Genomic DNA, 16,087 nt, shown 5'->3' on the forward strand with positions numbered 1-16,087 from the left:
CTCATTCACGCAACCCATCTTTTGTTAGTCCCTCCCCCAGCTGAGCGGACCTTGCAGACTTGCGCCTGACTCTCTCCCATCTCTCTCTCATCTGTGTGTGTGTGTCTGTCTGTGTGTGTGTGTCTGTGTGTCTGTGTGTGTGTGTGTGTGTGTGTGTGTGTGTGTGTGTGTGTGTGTGTGTGTGCGCGGTGCAGGCAACTGGACAGCAACCACATCAGCTGCATCGAAGATGGAGCTTTCCGAGCGCTGCGCGATCTGGAGATTCTGTAAGTAGAGAAAAATCCTCGGTCCTCCATCCCTCTCCTCCTCCTCTGCCTCCTCCTCCTCCTCCTCTCATCAGTCGCCTCTTCTCCTCTCTCCCTCTTTTCATGTGTTGTCTGTGAAACAGAGATCTGTCCTGCGCTCTCCTCCTCTCACTATCAGCTTTGTTTTCTGTCTCATTTAGTTTTTTTTTTCCCCTTTCGTGTGAAATTTACATCTTCGTCTCCTCTCCACTAACTTGTGTATCGTCCTCCACTCTTTCAATTTCATCTACTTCTCTATCTCGTTGTTGTTTCTTTCTCTTTATATTCAGCTGCTGTATGTCTTCAGTGTAAGAAAAGCTTTAACTTATAGATGATTTTGTTGAGAACAAACTGTTTATTTTTGTGTTTCTGTGTGCAAATTATCCTTCGTGATATCCCTGTGTGCGTGTGCGTGTGCGTGTTCGTGTGTGTTTGTGTGTGTGTGTGTGTATGTGTGAGTGAGTGTGCTGAGGTGCATGTCTAAGTACTTGTGCGCATTGCTTGCAAGGATGAAGCGTAGCGTACCTGTTCATTCACCAGCAAATGTGTAGTCCTTCAGACAAACACATACACACACACACACACACACACACACACACACACACACACACACATACATAATCACAAAGATTGGGAAAACAGTGTATCTGCCCCCTGCTGTGGTTTGCATTTTCTTTGCGCCGTGTGTGTTAGCGCATGTGGGTGATTCCCCCTGCATATGGGGATATGTTAATGTTCTTGCGTGTTTGCTTCCAGCTGTGTGAGTGATTGAACCTGTGTGTGTGTGTGTGTGTGTGTGTGTGTGTGTGTGTGTGTGTGTGTGTGTGTGTGTGTGTGTGTGTGTGTGTGTGTGTGTGTGTGTGTGTGTGTGTGAGCGTGTGTGTGAGAGTGTGAGAGGAGATTGTATGCGTCTGATCTGTCCACATTTCTAGAGTTGCTCATTTGTCACAATGCTCAGAGGTGTGACTGGCGACTGTGCAATGCAAGCTGTGTTAGGAAAGGTGTCTACTTCTTCCACAGCGTGCATGAATGTCCGTGTGTGTGTGTGTGTGTGTGTGTGTGTGTGTGTGTGTGTGTGTGTGTGTGTGTGTGTGTGTGTACGTGTCCGTAAGGTGAATTTGTTCAATCTCAGAAGCCGGTGCTGTGCTTTGTTTTGTATTGTGCATCTTGCCTTCAACTCATTGCAACAACTGAGCTGTAAAATAATATATTTTCTCAAATATTTCTCTGTGAGGATACAGACTATGAAGGTTTAAGTGTCAGGTCTCCGTTTTGTAAATAAAACAGAGCTTGAAAGAAGTTAATGAATATAGATTCTCTCACTGGTTGGCTAAGCACTGGTTAGTTGGTCTGCAGGGTTGTTGGCAACGCATTCATGGTGCTGAGAGGTGGACAGATTAGTGGTAGTGTTGCTCAATAAGTTTAATAAGAGGTAAATTATACAGCAAATCAGGCAGAGACAAAGACACAGAGGGACAAGAAGAGAGAGAGGAAGAGGGAGAGAGCAGGGGAAAAGATGGGATGAAAATAATAATCAAGCGCAGAAGAAGAAGAAGAAGAGAAGGCTGATATCGCTGTCATAGCCTGTCCATTTGTCCATTTGTCCATCCTTGGTGACTTAGTACAGGGATAAATGCTGGCGTATCATCACTAGGGGTCCATTGTGATAGACTCAAAGAAACATGTTACTGATGATACGATGCTGAAGTTGAAATTTGAACAGGAGCAGGACGTTGTTGATTCTCGTGGTTTTAAACACATTGTGACAATAATCAGCCACTTGATTCATCAGTTAGGCAGCTGAAATTCAGAGTTGAGCCCTAATTGGCTGCTTCTGGCAGAAGTCTGTCTCATTATGACATAAAGATGTACTGTACCAAGCAGCATTTTGGGGAGACAGACTATTAAAACCAGAGACTATTATGTGAAATACACTGAGCCTCTGCTAAGCACATGATAAAAACCAGAGTCAGTTCAATGGAAGAAAAAAAAAAAAACAGTGTTAATGCCAAAATCTATTGGATACATGTGTTTTCTGAGCAGCTTTATGTAAAATGGTAAAAGCAAAAATGACATCCTTATTTATTATTGAAACCAGGTATTCCACTTTTGTCTATAATGTACAGTTTATTTTTTTTAAAATCACCCTTAAAGACTGATCAACATTTAAATCAAACATATTTTTGTCATGATTTTATACAGTCAAAGGCTGATGTAAAAGCTCAGTGAGATTACCAACAGGATCGGGCACATCTTGTTTAGTATCCTGCTGTAGTTGGTGTGATTGTTCCTGGTGCAGTCTGGTGCTGCCTAATGCGTTCACATGAATCATTAAAGAGAGTAGATGATTCAGTAGTAAATGGTTCAATACAGTGTATGTCAGCGAACACTGTACACCTCATCCAGTCCAACATAAAATGTAATCACCACTAATAAATGTAAAAATATGAAATGTTTTCAAGACAGCAATCTAGGTGTTTATTCAACCTGTCCTGATTCCTTCATCTCCACATTTTATTCCCTTTCAGCAAAGTTGTTTTTTTTTGAGTCCCTGGCCTCACTTTTAGCTCAGCACACAATGGAAGTGATAGGGGGCAGATAGAGGGGGATCGGCAGTGCGAGATACAACATATTAGCAATTCATAAGACTCTGACAGCTGAGTGCTCGGCAGGATTTACAATTCACTGTAAATACGCAGCCGTTCCCATTCACAGCAGACAGCATGACAGCACACAGTATATTCGCCGAATGTGACGTTTTAATAAAGGCAGGTGTGTGCGTCTGGTTGTGCGAGTCAAGTGTTTGTGTGTTCACGTGCGAGAGTTTGTGCACATGTGCAAAGAGCATGAATGACAGTAAGCAATTCTGCCGCTGGACTGATCTTCATTTCGAGCATCTGAACACGCGCGCACGTGCATACACACACACACACACACACACACACACACACACACACACACACACACACACACACACACACAGATGTATGCGTACCCATACATGTCCATGCACACACACACACACACACACACACACAAACACAGACGCAGCCCCATCTGTTCAGTTCTTGGGGTTGATTTCGTGACCGAAGTACAAAATGGGATGATAGAGATAACAGTGATTGGAGGTCATGTGACTGCACCATCAGGTAGGTGTGTGTATGTGTGTCTCCACACCTGTGTGTGTCTGTGAGAGAGAGAATATTCTCTTATACTTCTGTCTTTGCAGGGACCTGTTTGAGTTTAAGACTTTAAAATTGAAGACATTTTTGGAAAACATCGGCTTTTACCTGTTTGGTTTTAAATTTGAATTAATGGGTTTAGCCTAAGCTTAGGTTTAATGTTGAACAGGTTGGGTCTTCTATTAAGTAGTAAAGCTGATTATTTGCTGGTTTCAGCCTGAGGATTTGCTGTTATTCACTTTTTCATATGTAGATGGAGCATCTTTGGGTCAAACAGTTTTAAAATGCCACCCTGCATTAATTGTGACTGGTATTTTTAAGTATTTTTAGACATATAACACACATAATAATCAGTTAATTGAAAAAAAGAATAATGATATACAAGTAATACTTATGAAATGATACAAAATATTGTTAAATGAAACCCTAATTATGGTAACATCTGGGATTGGGGATTGCAAAGGGGATTTAATAAAGGGCTGGAAAATGTATCACATCAAAGTGGAAGTGTGTACATACATGTATGTCACTGTGGCTGGATAAGCATGTGTCAGTGTGTGTTTGTGTGTGTGATGTCACTATCCATGCTTGTTTGTCTGCCTCTTTGTACACCTACACATTTTGAGAGGATGATCATCTCAAAAGATGTTGATAATATACTTTTGTATTTGAATGTGACTGTACATATTAGTTAGAAATGTAGAATATTGTATAAAAGATTATATATGTAGCCTGGAGGGGAATAGATACATGATGTGTGTGTGTGTGTGTTCCTGTGTGTCTGCGTCATGCTAATTGAAAGAAGTGCAGCTCTGTCTTTGCGTGCCACTAATGAATCTCCACTTTAATTAATCTAGTCATTTTTAATTAGCCAATGTTTCTTGGTAGGCCGGGCTTTATCTGAGCTGAATATGTTGCACAGGAGCAGGTTTGACGAGTCAACGCTGAATATTTGGACGTCTGGCTCATTTTGAAAATGCCAAATGGATTTCAGTTTGTTAGTTTCATTAATCTTGTTATAATTGTTGTCGGGAAATAAAAAGGTGCGATAGGACGCTTTTTTATTATTAAATCTGACATTTTAAAATTTTGAGACATTTGAAAGAATTGGATTTGTAAAATATTTCACCCTTCGTATAAAAAAAATATTACCTGCTGACGTGACGGAAAGCCATAATTATTTTTCTTTGTTGGACAAAATAACGACATCATAAATATTCCTGGTTTTTAAGCATTGCATTTTTATGTGTTTTCTTTAAAAATGTTATCAACAGAAATCAAAATCCTCCACTTTTCCCATCATTTTAAATACATACTACTCTGCAGCACCATTGAGATGTATGTACACCATCCAAATCATCATGGAGCAAAATAAAATACATACTGTACTCGTCACACAAGACTCCACGAAGTTCAGGGAAATCATTTTTTTTTTTTTTTTATGTGCAGCTTTGACAGAAGAGTTTTGCTTCCTGAAAAGGTTTTTAGGAAGAAAGACGGATATGACTTAAGACACTTTTACATTCACCATTTCCTCTGATATCCTTTCCTTTTACTCATGTCCTTAGATAGTCTCTTTTTCTCTCGCTTTCTCCCCTCTCCGCTCTCTCTTTCATGGCTGCCGGGATGAAAGTGGGGGATCGGTGTTGTAAAGGCGAGGCAGAGCGGGGCTATGATTTATTTAGACCTAAAAGGACTGTGGTTACTATCCTATCCTTTTTGGCCAGGAAAGGCAAGAGACAAGAGAGATTTAGAGGGGGGGGGGGTGAAGGGGTATTCACAAAATGGAAAAGGCAAGAAGGAGGAATTTGAGGGAAGGGAAAGAAAGTAAGGCGTGTGGTATTGGTGTTGTAAAAGCAGCCAGTTTCCTGGACATAATTTATTTATCCACTGTTGGACCTGAGGAGAGAAGGAGGGAGAGACCAGGCGATACAGAGGAAGAGACAGAAAGGGAAGCAGAGAAATCCATCGATATGGAGGCAGTAGGAGGTTGATGATAGAGAGATACATGTGGGGAAAAGGAGGGATAAAAGGCAGCAAGAGAAAGAAGACAGAAAACGGACAGAAGAAAGACATCAGAGCCATTACATGCTGCACAACAAAAAAAACTTCTGCATTTTTTGCAAAATGAAACCAGAAGAAATGTAGGAAACAAATCTGTAAAAGGCAGAGAGACTGAGATGAAATGGGAGACAGGGAAGGAGGAAGAAGCACTGATGTGACATTAGCGGGTAAAAAAAAAAAGAGCGCTGTGATCGAAAATAGATTGAAGAGATCAGAGTGAGGAGAGGAGGGAGGCATTAATTATTGATGGAACAAATGTCTGACTGACTGACTCAATTTGGTCCTTTGTTGTTGCCAGACCACCAAAGCTGTCAGATAGACTCAGAACAGCGTTTCTCAAAGTGAGGATGGAGACCCCTTCTGGGTCGCTGGTGTGTTCTTTTACTGGTTTTTAGGTTTTATCAGAATGAACTGAGGCAGAGTTTATTATATTGAAAATGATGTTGAAAATATTATCTAATGTTCTCTCAATCAAGAGTTTTAATTGTAAAACTGATCAGTACAAATTGAAGACACCTCAGTGGACATATAAATAAGCTGAGTCTCAAATAGTAATTGCCTTTGTTGCATGCAGAGACGTAATATTTTCCTTCTGAAAAGGTGAGCATCATTATATTTAACAGTTATCTGTCAATCATTAAGCCACATACTGTTTGAATTGAAGACAATCATAAACAGCTGTCTTAGAGCTTTATTGCTTTGGCTTTGAGTTCAACTTGACCTCTGCTGCAGGTCATCTCAACTTTCTTGTTAATATCCGTCCAGTCATTTTCCACCACCAGAAGACAGACTCCAATACTGCCACGATGAAAAATTTAAAGGGGAAATTAGCATGCTCCGGTGATTTTAGGTGAGCTTTCGCTGCCTGAAAATTAGAGACGTCGGTCTTTTGGCTGGGACGTCGCAAGTCCATTTATGAAATTAACTTTTTGGCTTGTACGCAAAGGCTTTTTTGAAATTGTCTAAGAAGAGTCACTTTTTCATGACCAAAATAATTGCAGCTCAAAGGACCATAAAAAATAAAGGCAAAGAGACCAAACCTGTACTTAGATTAACAGGTTTATTTACAAAATACAAAAAAATAGATGAAATGCGGACGTGAGCAAGGTCAGTGTGACAAAGTGAGTGGATGTTAGTGGGGAAATGATGGACAAGCAAACATAGCTTATAGATAGAGTCTCTGTGAGAGGCTTACGTTGACAGCTTTCATAATATGTTGGGTCATTGCACCCAGGTGCTCACAGTCCGCTTAAGTGGAAAGGCCCCACCTCAGTCTGGGTATCATTAAAACATTTTTTATATTGGTACCAATATCGATACTGATATTTTGACTTTGATAGCGGTTCCTAAACAATACTGCCGTTTTCCACATTTGATTAAGTCAATTTGCAGAAAAATAAAATTACATCACACACTACGGTACAAATCTTTAGTTTTCATGCAGTTTAAAGGGGGAGTGTGTCACCCAGGTTATTTTCTGTTGCTACAATTAACAGATGTTTCCTAAACACCTCACATGGAAGTAATCGCTGTGCACTATTCACAGCAGGTACAAAGTTTTAAAACAGTACAAGTTCAAAGACTTGGTCATTAAGGTGGTAAAAGGTTACTAACATGATACACAATATCGATTAATTGGCAGACAAATGTAACAGACGTTTGGCCTTTAGTGTTGTGGGTGTCGGTTTGAAACCATGTTGTGTAATTCAAAGCCACACACTGGGTGGGGAAATGAAGAAAAGTCTCTCATGCTGTATCTCTTAACATCAAGAATCAAGGATGCCCTTTAGCAGGGCGCCTGCTCTGCTGGGAGATCCATGTGAGAGGTATGAATGACCAGCTCAGTATCTCTGACACAGTGATAAGTTCATATCAGAGGATTCTCCAGTGCACAATTTAGGTGATAGAGTGCCTTTCTTATAGAGAAGTGGACGGTCAAGGGGTGGACGTCGAGATCGCAGTTGAGCATGAAGCATAACACAAGGGCAAGAAAAGTGTTCGAATTTGGCTTCTGAACAACAAACAGATATCATTTCAGATATTTTTCTGATATGAACAATTTGACATACTTTTACTCTATTAAATGGATCTGAATACTTCTTCCACCACTGAGTTTAGGCTGTTGAAACACTTGGTTAAACTTAACAGATGTGCGTTGGTTAGGATATTGTACCTGGTTAAGATTAGGAAAAGATCACGTCAGTTTAATAAATGGTCAAACAAACTCAAAGATTCTTAAAACTGACAGTCCTCTTTGTAAAGGAAACAGACACTTTCAGAATTGACAACAACTAATGTTGCTGAACCGAGTGTTATCCTTTGTTTTACCAGACAAGTTAATTCATTGACTTTACTGCCTGTTCTTTGTGATGCCCTGCCAGGAAAGAGTAGCATTGATTATGTTTGTATGAAAACAGCAGCTGTTTCATTGATGTCCACAATAGTTTAGTGATTGAATATAAAAGTGCCAAAACAAGTGTTTGTTATAGATTAAAAAAAAAAAAAAAAATCTTCTCTTTGTCATCTGTGAACACAGAAATAGACTCACGCTTCACTCATTATTCTTTCACTAAGAATCATGAACAGATTGCAAGCCAAGGTGGCCTTATCATATTTGTCATTAAACACCTATCAGAATCAATTAGTGCGGCACAATAATTCTAAACAAGTGATTTTCCTAATGGCGAGCGTTGCTGATGCATGACAGTGAGCTTTGCAGCATTAACATGAAACAAAAAGATTGAGCCTAATGACTTGACAGGCCCTTTCATCTCAGTTAAAGCTTTTGAAGGCTTCAGATTGGTATTAGTATAGTTTATAAACACATTTTGCGACTTGGAGCTGGTTCATCTTCTGATTATTGACAACTACAAATAAAGAGACTCTCCGAGTATCTTTTACAAAGGTTTGACCTTTTCTTAAGCTGCGTGTCCTGCCATGACTTACAGCTTATAAACAAAGATTTTTCTGCTAATATCAACGTTTCATGTTTCGCCTTTCAAAGCTGCGATGCCGCCACGAACCCGTCGAAGGGAAACTGCAACATGACTTTTCTTCAATGCGTGACTGGAGAGGAGCACCGTGATCGTTAAACTCAACAATCCCGCAGTCGGCTTTACTCCTAATACTTTTGATTCCACCTTTTTATTTTTTATTTTGAAAGCCTTTGATGGTGGGAGCTGTATGTGCTCAAACTGGTAAGGCCAATAAACACGGCAGAAGTGGAAATGTAATTATGTGATAAACACAGTCTTTATATTTGGCGGAGGAGCCACTCGCTCCACTTTGTCAGTTCGATTCCCGAGAATACCTCGTCTTTGCAATCACGTCAGCGCAGATGGTAGGCATTCCTCCTGTAGCGGCTAAAGACCGTGTGTGACAGCGTGCGTGTGTGTTTTTAGTCAGCGAGAGCTAATTTAATGCGGAGTGCCAGCACTGAATGCAGACCAGCCTTCCTCCGCTGCACCTTGAAGTCTTCCCTTCTACTATTTCGTGTCATTTGTAGCGTTGCGGCGTCGCAAAATTTATTTATTTTTATCCCCAAAACATGAAGTTCTATTTGGCTCCTTTACTTTGTTTGTGTACTGTTTCATTTCTTTTGTTTATTTATGTTACTTTAACTGCAGTTTTCGTAAGTTAATTTGTAGCTTAAATAACTCCTGTAGATAATTCAGTTTTCCACTTGTGGTGTTGGGTCGTCAACCTGGAAGCTGATTCCTGTAACCTTCCAGTGTCTCCAATTGACCAGCTGGTCAAAAACCATAATGTAGATCTTATCTTCTTGACTCACTATCGTCTGTTCAGATGCGTTGTCTGCATGGGACGCAGTTTGTCAATGGTTTGCATTCACAAGGGCAAACCAATCATTGCTAATGCCCTGCAATGTCTCAATCAATAACATATAATCTATTTTAAAGCACTTACCTCATAGCTAACGCCCGATTTTGAATTCCACTGTGTTTTAGCAAGTGTGTCTGCGTGTCTTTGAATGAGTTAATTCAGTTAGCGCGCGTGTCTGCCAGGTCACATCAGAATAAATGATGGGTCCCTGTGTGATGATGAATGGTAATTTAGATTTAACATAACTGGACTAACGAGCGCACTAATGACTCCAAAGCTAGCCTGGACAGCTCTCACTCGATAGGCTCACGCCTTGCATCCCAATGAGCTGGGGAAAGGGCACACACGCACACACACACACACACACACACACACACACACACACACACACACACACACACACACACACTGAGTGGAAAAACATGCAGAAGTGTCTTAATAAATGCATGCATACACAATCATAAATTCAGACATGGTTCTGGCGGTGGAGCACACACGTGCACAGCCGCACACAGTCTGAGGTTGTGTCTATTTGCGTGTGTTTATGTGTAAGTGGTGTGTGCACAAGTGTGTATATTTCTGAGAACTAGTGGGAGCAGCGATGTCAGGCTAATATGAAGCTGATTAATTAATAATTATTCATTGGCCAGTTTTCAACCAGTTGAATTAGATGCGTTTTTTGTTCACTGATCTTTCAACTTTTTCGAGTTTTTTTTCTCTCTCCTGACAACGAAGATTAATGAAAGTAAATGATGAGTACTTCATCATATTCAGATATAAATATAATTAATCAGTTTAATTTTTCAAAATCATCTTATCTCAGTCAGAAATGTAAAGAGGGTGAAATTTAAGTGAATCTTTTATCCTCAGATCTGAAAATATTGCATTTTTTAAAGCGACGGCAAAATATCCAATGTTTTACAGCAAAGTCACTGCAATGTATTGCACAGTTGAACCTTGTTTTGTTTGTGTTTATTTACTAAAAAAAAACATCCAACATTAACTGTTTCATGGTCCAATAAAATGAACGACCGCTTTGTCTTCATTGGCGCAACATTTTCTTGCAACTATGTTGAATGACGTTCAAATATGAGACGTTGCTTTAATGTAGAGTTTGTAAATTACCATTATGGATTTCTAAAACCACTTGTTTCCACCCTTTGTGTGCAGGCTCGATATCTTCAATACCATACACAAATTTGATAATCTCTTCCTACTCAGTCCCTGAAAAAAGCCAATACATGTCCTTCAGCATGCATGCAGCGCGTATTGAAATGTTGTTGAGCTCTTAACAATATCCCTTCACTGGATCAATAAGGTTTATCTGTCCAGCAGAAGCTCCTTCTGACCTGGTCACTTACTGAAAGTTGGTTTGGACATTGTTTCAATGAATACCAAACAAGTAGTTACACAAAGCACCAAACTATCATCTGTAATTGTTTTGGCAGATTCTTATTAGGACAGCGATGCAAACATCATCAATTACAAGACAGTTACAATCTTCTTTATTGATGTAAAGACAGTTTGAAGTGCAGTAGAAATGCATTAAGCTACATATGATTTGTTTACACCTTTATAAATCTAAAATAAAATTCAATATTTTTGTGAACTTGTTGCACTTAAACAGGAACCGCAGACATTTTGCATGATTAAAAATGTAAAAGTGCAAATAAACTGCAGATGAAACACTGATATTAAAGAGAAACATGCCAATAGCATCTTTTTAAAGGCAATGTTTTAATATATATATATATATATAAATAAAAAGAAGATGGCTCAGTCTGTGGCCTTCTTGTTGATTCCCGCCTGCAGGACAGCCTTCTTTTCTGCTGATACCATACAAAAATGACAAAGGGTGGGACCAGAAAGGATTGAGCTTGAGTGAATGAGAAGCAGGTCAGCAGTCACGGCGATGATGTCCACTGAACTGAACTCGATTACATTTTCTTTGAGTATGAGACTGCAACCAGGACGGATAGAAACTCAGGGTGTGACAAAGAGATACGTACGGCGGGAGGAAAGGCAGCATGGTTAGAAAAAAAAAAAAAAAAAAAAAAAAAGGGAGAAAAGAGGCCAAGCCTGCCATTACAAGACATTCCCACATACACACATCACACAGAGACATACATAAAGAGTCACGAGGTCTGAGAAGCACTCTAAAGAGCAGTGGAGCAACTGCATATTTTATGATCACTTTTCTCCACGAAGAACAGCTTTCTGGTCGAGTTTGTACCACGGAGAGGCGGAGAGTGTGAGAAAAAGTGTACGGGAGACAGAGAGGAGTGAAATGAGTGCGTGTGTGTGGCAGAAGGGGCCAACCAGCTTCTGTCATAATTCATAAGGGGAGACGGACAGAGTTGCTCAGTGCACTGTAACTCCACAAGGTGACTTTCACTCCTGCACGGCTGTAACTCTCTTTCCATCCCTCACACACACACACACACACACACACACACACTGACACACACACTCAATTATTTTTTCATTTCTCTTTCTCCATTTAGCATCTTATCTTATGTCTTTTTTTTTTTTTTTTTCTAATTTCAAAGCTTTTCTCCTTGTTTTTTCAATCATTTCTCACCTGCAAGATTAACATCTCTGTCCATTTATCTCATTGTTTTTCATCCCTCCTTCCCCCTCATCTTCTCAATGCTTTGCCCCTCCTCTCCACCTCTCGCATCTATTCTACATACACCTATTCTCCACCTCCTACTCCTCCCTCTTCACGTATTCGTGTCATTCTTGTACTGTCATTCTTTTTCCGTTGCCAACACCCCTCCTTTTGTTCATCTTTGCGAATACAGAATATGTATGAAAGTGATTTAACACTTGTTTTAGTGTCTACATTGACTATTAGCAGTTAGACTCGAAGTTTGGTGATCATTTTAATAAGCAGTGAGACGAGGATACATTTTTTTCTAGGGTGTTTCTTTTTCTTTTTTTTTTGCTATTAAATCAAGGGAAAAGAAGAAGATCAAGAAAACTAGAAAGACGTGTATCCATCCAGCTTGTAAGTGGGATGCAGTGGATTGAGCTGTTTGTGCTCTGTGGTGAAATGGGAATCAGGGTGGCAGCATTACTTTTTAATGATGTTTCCCACAGCACTGTCATAAGGAAATCATCTCATACTCACACACACAAAGTACTGCCAAATGACATTGCTTACAATTGGAAAGCTATGCACGCTAAATGAGGACAATGCACCCTGGGAGAGCTAATCCAACATTTTAAAGCATCTTTGAGATAAAAAAAAGGAAGCTTATTCTGCTGCTCTGCAATAGGTTTAAACAAAATTAAACCCAAATAAAACAGAGATATGAAGCATAGTTATTAACAGAAATACATCTAAGTATAATAATTACCATTTCTTTTGCATAATGTATAAATTGTTTATTACCTTTCTTGTCATCAAAAACACATCTAAATGATTTTCAACAGCAAATTACCTTTATCTCCATGAATTATATTATTTTGCGTTTCAATATTATACAATATTCAAGTTTAATATCCAGTTTCAACAGGAAATATTCTTAATGAGAGGAACCAAGGTGCTTCTATAATATGGTATCCTTGCAACTTAATGTGAACGGTCATCCTATATCTGATTCAAAAACCAAACTTTAGCCATGGTAATTGTTTACAAAGTGTCTGTAAGGTGCAAAACAAGTCATTGCTTAAGTCTGAAATTAGGTGACACATGATATATTAATGTCGTTCCTTCATCTGCCTTACTGCTTTTGTAATGGTTGCTACTCGTGTAAGTGGCACTTAAGCATATAAAATATAAATGTCATGTTGTTTTTTTAGGTTAAGTGAAAAGTCTCTGTGAGTAAATTGGTATGTAAAATGTGTTAGTTTACTATAAAAATACCAAACTAGACTTTTAAATCCATACTTAGATGATTATATCGAAGCATCAATTAATATACATCCCATTAATATCTTATTTTCAGCTCGTTTTCCGTATCTAGGTCACTCAATTTCAGAACGAAAAAAAGCATCTTTAATCAAAGTTTAAACAAGTCGAATGCATTTCACCAGAACACGCATTCTGACAGGCAAATTCAAGGGAAAAACTACACAGTAGAAAAACTATACGGGCTATTGCTATGCAAGCTTGTAGCCACCCACCACAATAAGCCAAAAAGATAGTGTAGCTCCAATTAAATTATGTGTGCTGTTAAGTATCGATTGTCTTCTGCTTTTGTGAAGAAAAAGAAAACTTAAACTTAAAACTTAACTTAAAATCATAGCTAAATAGAGCAGTTGTTTGTGCTGCTCCACTGGTGCAAGTGTCAAAATTAAACAAGAGTTAATGGGTAGAGAAAACTCTGTGTGTGTGTGTGTGTGTGTGTGTGTATGTGTGTGTTTACCCTGCATGTCAGAATATCCCCAGTGCAGTTGGTGTGTCTCCAGCCTCAGCCGGCCCCCCCAGTAACGATTGCATTTCTGTGGTTGCATCCTGCCTCCAGATCTGCCTTATATCCCCGACGCGTTGGCGCTGGATCGAAGCCCCCTGAAACGAACCTCTCCTGAACCTTAAGTTTAGTAATACAAAGAATGGTGTGTGTGTGTGTGTGTGCATGCGTTCCTGCGTGTGTGTCTGTGTGTGCGTGTGCGTGCGTGTGCATACATTCGAGGTTTCAAAAACAAAATCAGTTTAAGTAAATGCACGTGTACTTTACTCATTGATGTTTGTGTTCAATTACATCTTTTTGCACATGCATGTTTGCATCTTTCTGTGTGTGTGTGTGTGTGTGTGTGTGTGTGTGTGTGTGTGTGTGTGTGTGTGTGTGTGTGCGCGTGCACAGCGGGGTCAGAAGAGAACAGAGCAGTGCAGCTTTCTGCTGTTCAGTGATTTTGGTTTGGCTGGCCTTTTGGCTTCTCTTTGAGTCAGCGGGCTCAGCTGAGCCATCACACCCTGGCAACAATAAGCAGCACCCTGGCAAAGACGGAGGGCCTGACCTGAAAGAGAGTGATGAGGCCGTGTGGGAAGAAAAGAAAGAAGGCAAAAGTGAGAAACAAGACAAGACGGAGAGTCAAAAAGAGAAAATGACAGACAAGAGTCAGTAGCAGGCAGAAAAATACAGTTTAGAAACAGCTGTATAGAATTTGCTGGTAGGTGAGATGGAAAAAGAGAGAGGGAGAAATTATAGCCTATAGGGAGAGTAGCTGAGATAAGTGTTTAAGGTAACTTCTGTTTTCAGAATAATGACAGTGGTTTTAGACGCATTTGTGTGGGATTTAGAAAAGTAGTCGGGGGGGATAAAGAGAAAGGGAAGCAGGCTCTTTATAAGAGATAAAGAGAAGCTGTGACAGTCATTTATCCCTTTGGAATAACTACTCAGTGGATTTATAAGGCGCTTTAGAGTTTGTTGGTTTGGAGAAAGAAAGGGTCAGACAGGTTGAAGGAGTGTCAAAGATAGAAATGAGGGAGAGGCGTAGAGAAAAGAGGTGAGGTAAAAGTAGTGAAAAAGAAGGACGAGAAGAAGGGAAGAAAGTAAAGAGAAAAGTGAAGGAGTATGGGTATAGTGACGGTGATTGGAACTGCCTTGTGAGTAACAGCCACACAGGAAATAAACCATTTCCACGTAGCTGCTGTTCCATTAACAGGATAGAGTTACGGAGGCTCAATACCACCTGAGGTAGTTACAAACTCTCATTTTGTCCATATACTGTACTTTCACAAGTCTAACTTGCAACATGCATTCAGTTGAATTATATACAAGTTGATATCCTTTTTTTTTTTTTTTTTTTTTCCAAATTTTTTTTTTTTTCAAATTTTTTTTATATTTGTGGTGCTGAAATGAATCAAAGGTTTTCCCTCTATTTCGTTCTCCTTAATAAAGAGCACATAATAGTAGGAGGGCGACCATGTTAAAGTGGATGGGGGTGTTAACAAATTAAAACATGCATAAAGTCGGTAGCAGGCAATTCACACTGAGGGAGGGAGCGGGTAACAGAGAGCTTGTGCAGAGGTGGGACCAGCATCAGATATCGGAAGAGCTCGATGCCAGCAGCCTGACCCATGCACAATTAATCACATCCCACTGGGTGGCAAGACAGGAAGGAGGAGGAGAGATGGTGATGAGGGAGAGGCGCAGGAGGAGAGGAGGGACAGAGATGGGTGATTTAAGATGGAAGTCAAGCAGGGCTAAAAGACAATTGAGAAAAGATGAGGGAGAAAGTAAAATAAAGGAGGAGGGGAGTCAAGGAAGAGAAGCAATCTGTAATTTAATCGGTTAAGGTGTAATGATCTCATCAGTAGGTTTTTATGTACATATCTCTTTCTGTCTCCCTCCTCCCTCCTATATAATTACTCTCTATTTGTTTCTTTCTTTGTTTCTTTGTTTGTTCATTTGTTCATTTGTTTCTTTTTTTGTTTCTCTCTTTCTTTCTTTCTTTCTTTCTTTCTTTCTTTCTTTCTTTCTTTCTTTCTTTCTTTCTTTCTTTCTCTTTCTTTCTTTCTTTTTTTCTTTCTTTCTCTCTTTCTTTCTTTCTTTTATGTCCTTACTGTTCCAAGATTTTCATCTCTGAAACCCATAAAGCATTCATTATTTATTATTCGGTCAGAATACAAGGTTGACAGATAATGAAATATCCCAAAGCGAAACACACACACACACACACACACACACACACACACACACACACACACACACACACACACACACACACACACACACACACACACACACACACACACACGTATCAGTC

At 39.7% G+C, this 16,087-nt stretch overlaps 1 protein-coding gene across 1 annotated transcript in view; it reads left to right on the plus strand.

The window, feature by feature from the left end:
* Window positions 1-16,087, plus strand: part of slit3 (slit homolog 3 (Drosophila)) — a 251,176-nt gene that overhangs the window by 148,529 nt on the left and 86,560 nt on the right. Inside the window, exon 6 of the mRNA XM_069171083.1 lies at window positions 195-266. Within this exon, the coding sequence (XP_069027184.1) occupies window positions 195-266 (72 nt within the window). The remainder of the gene's footprint in view (window positions 1-194; window positions 267-16,087) is intronic.

The sequence above is a fragment of the Embiotoca jacksoni genome, unplaced genomic scaffold (assembly GCF_022577435.1).
Source record: "Embiotoca jacksoni isolate LCO1_2020_lvr unplaced genomic scaffold, fEmbJac1.0.p SCAF_5, whole genome shotgun sequence".
Lineage (NCBI taxonomy): Eukaryota > Metazoa > Chordata > Actinopteri > Embiotocidae > Embiotoca > Embiotoca jacksoni.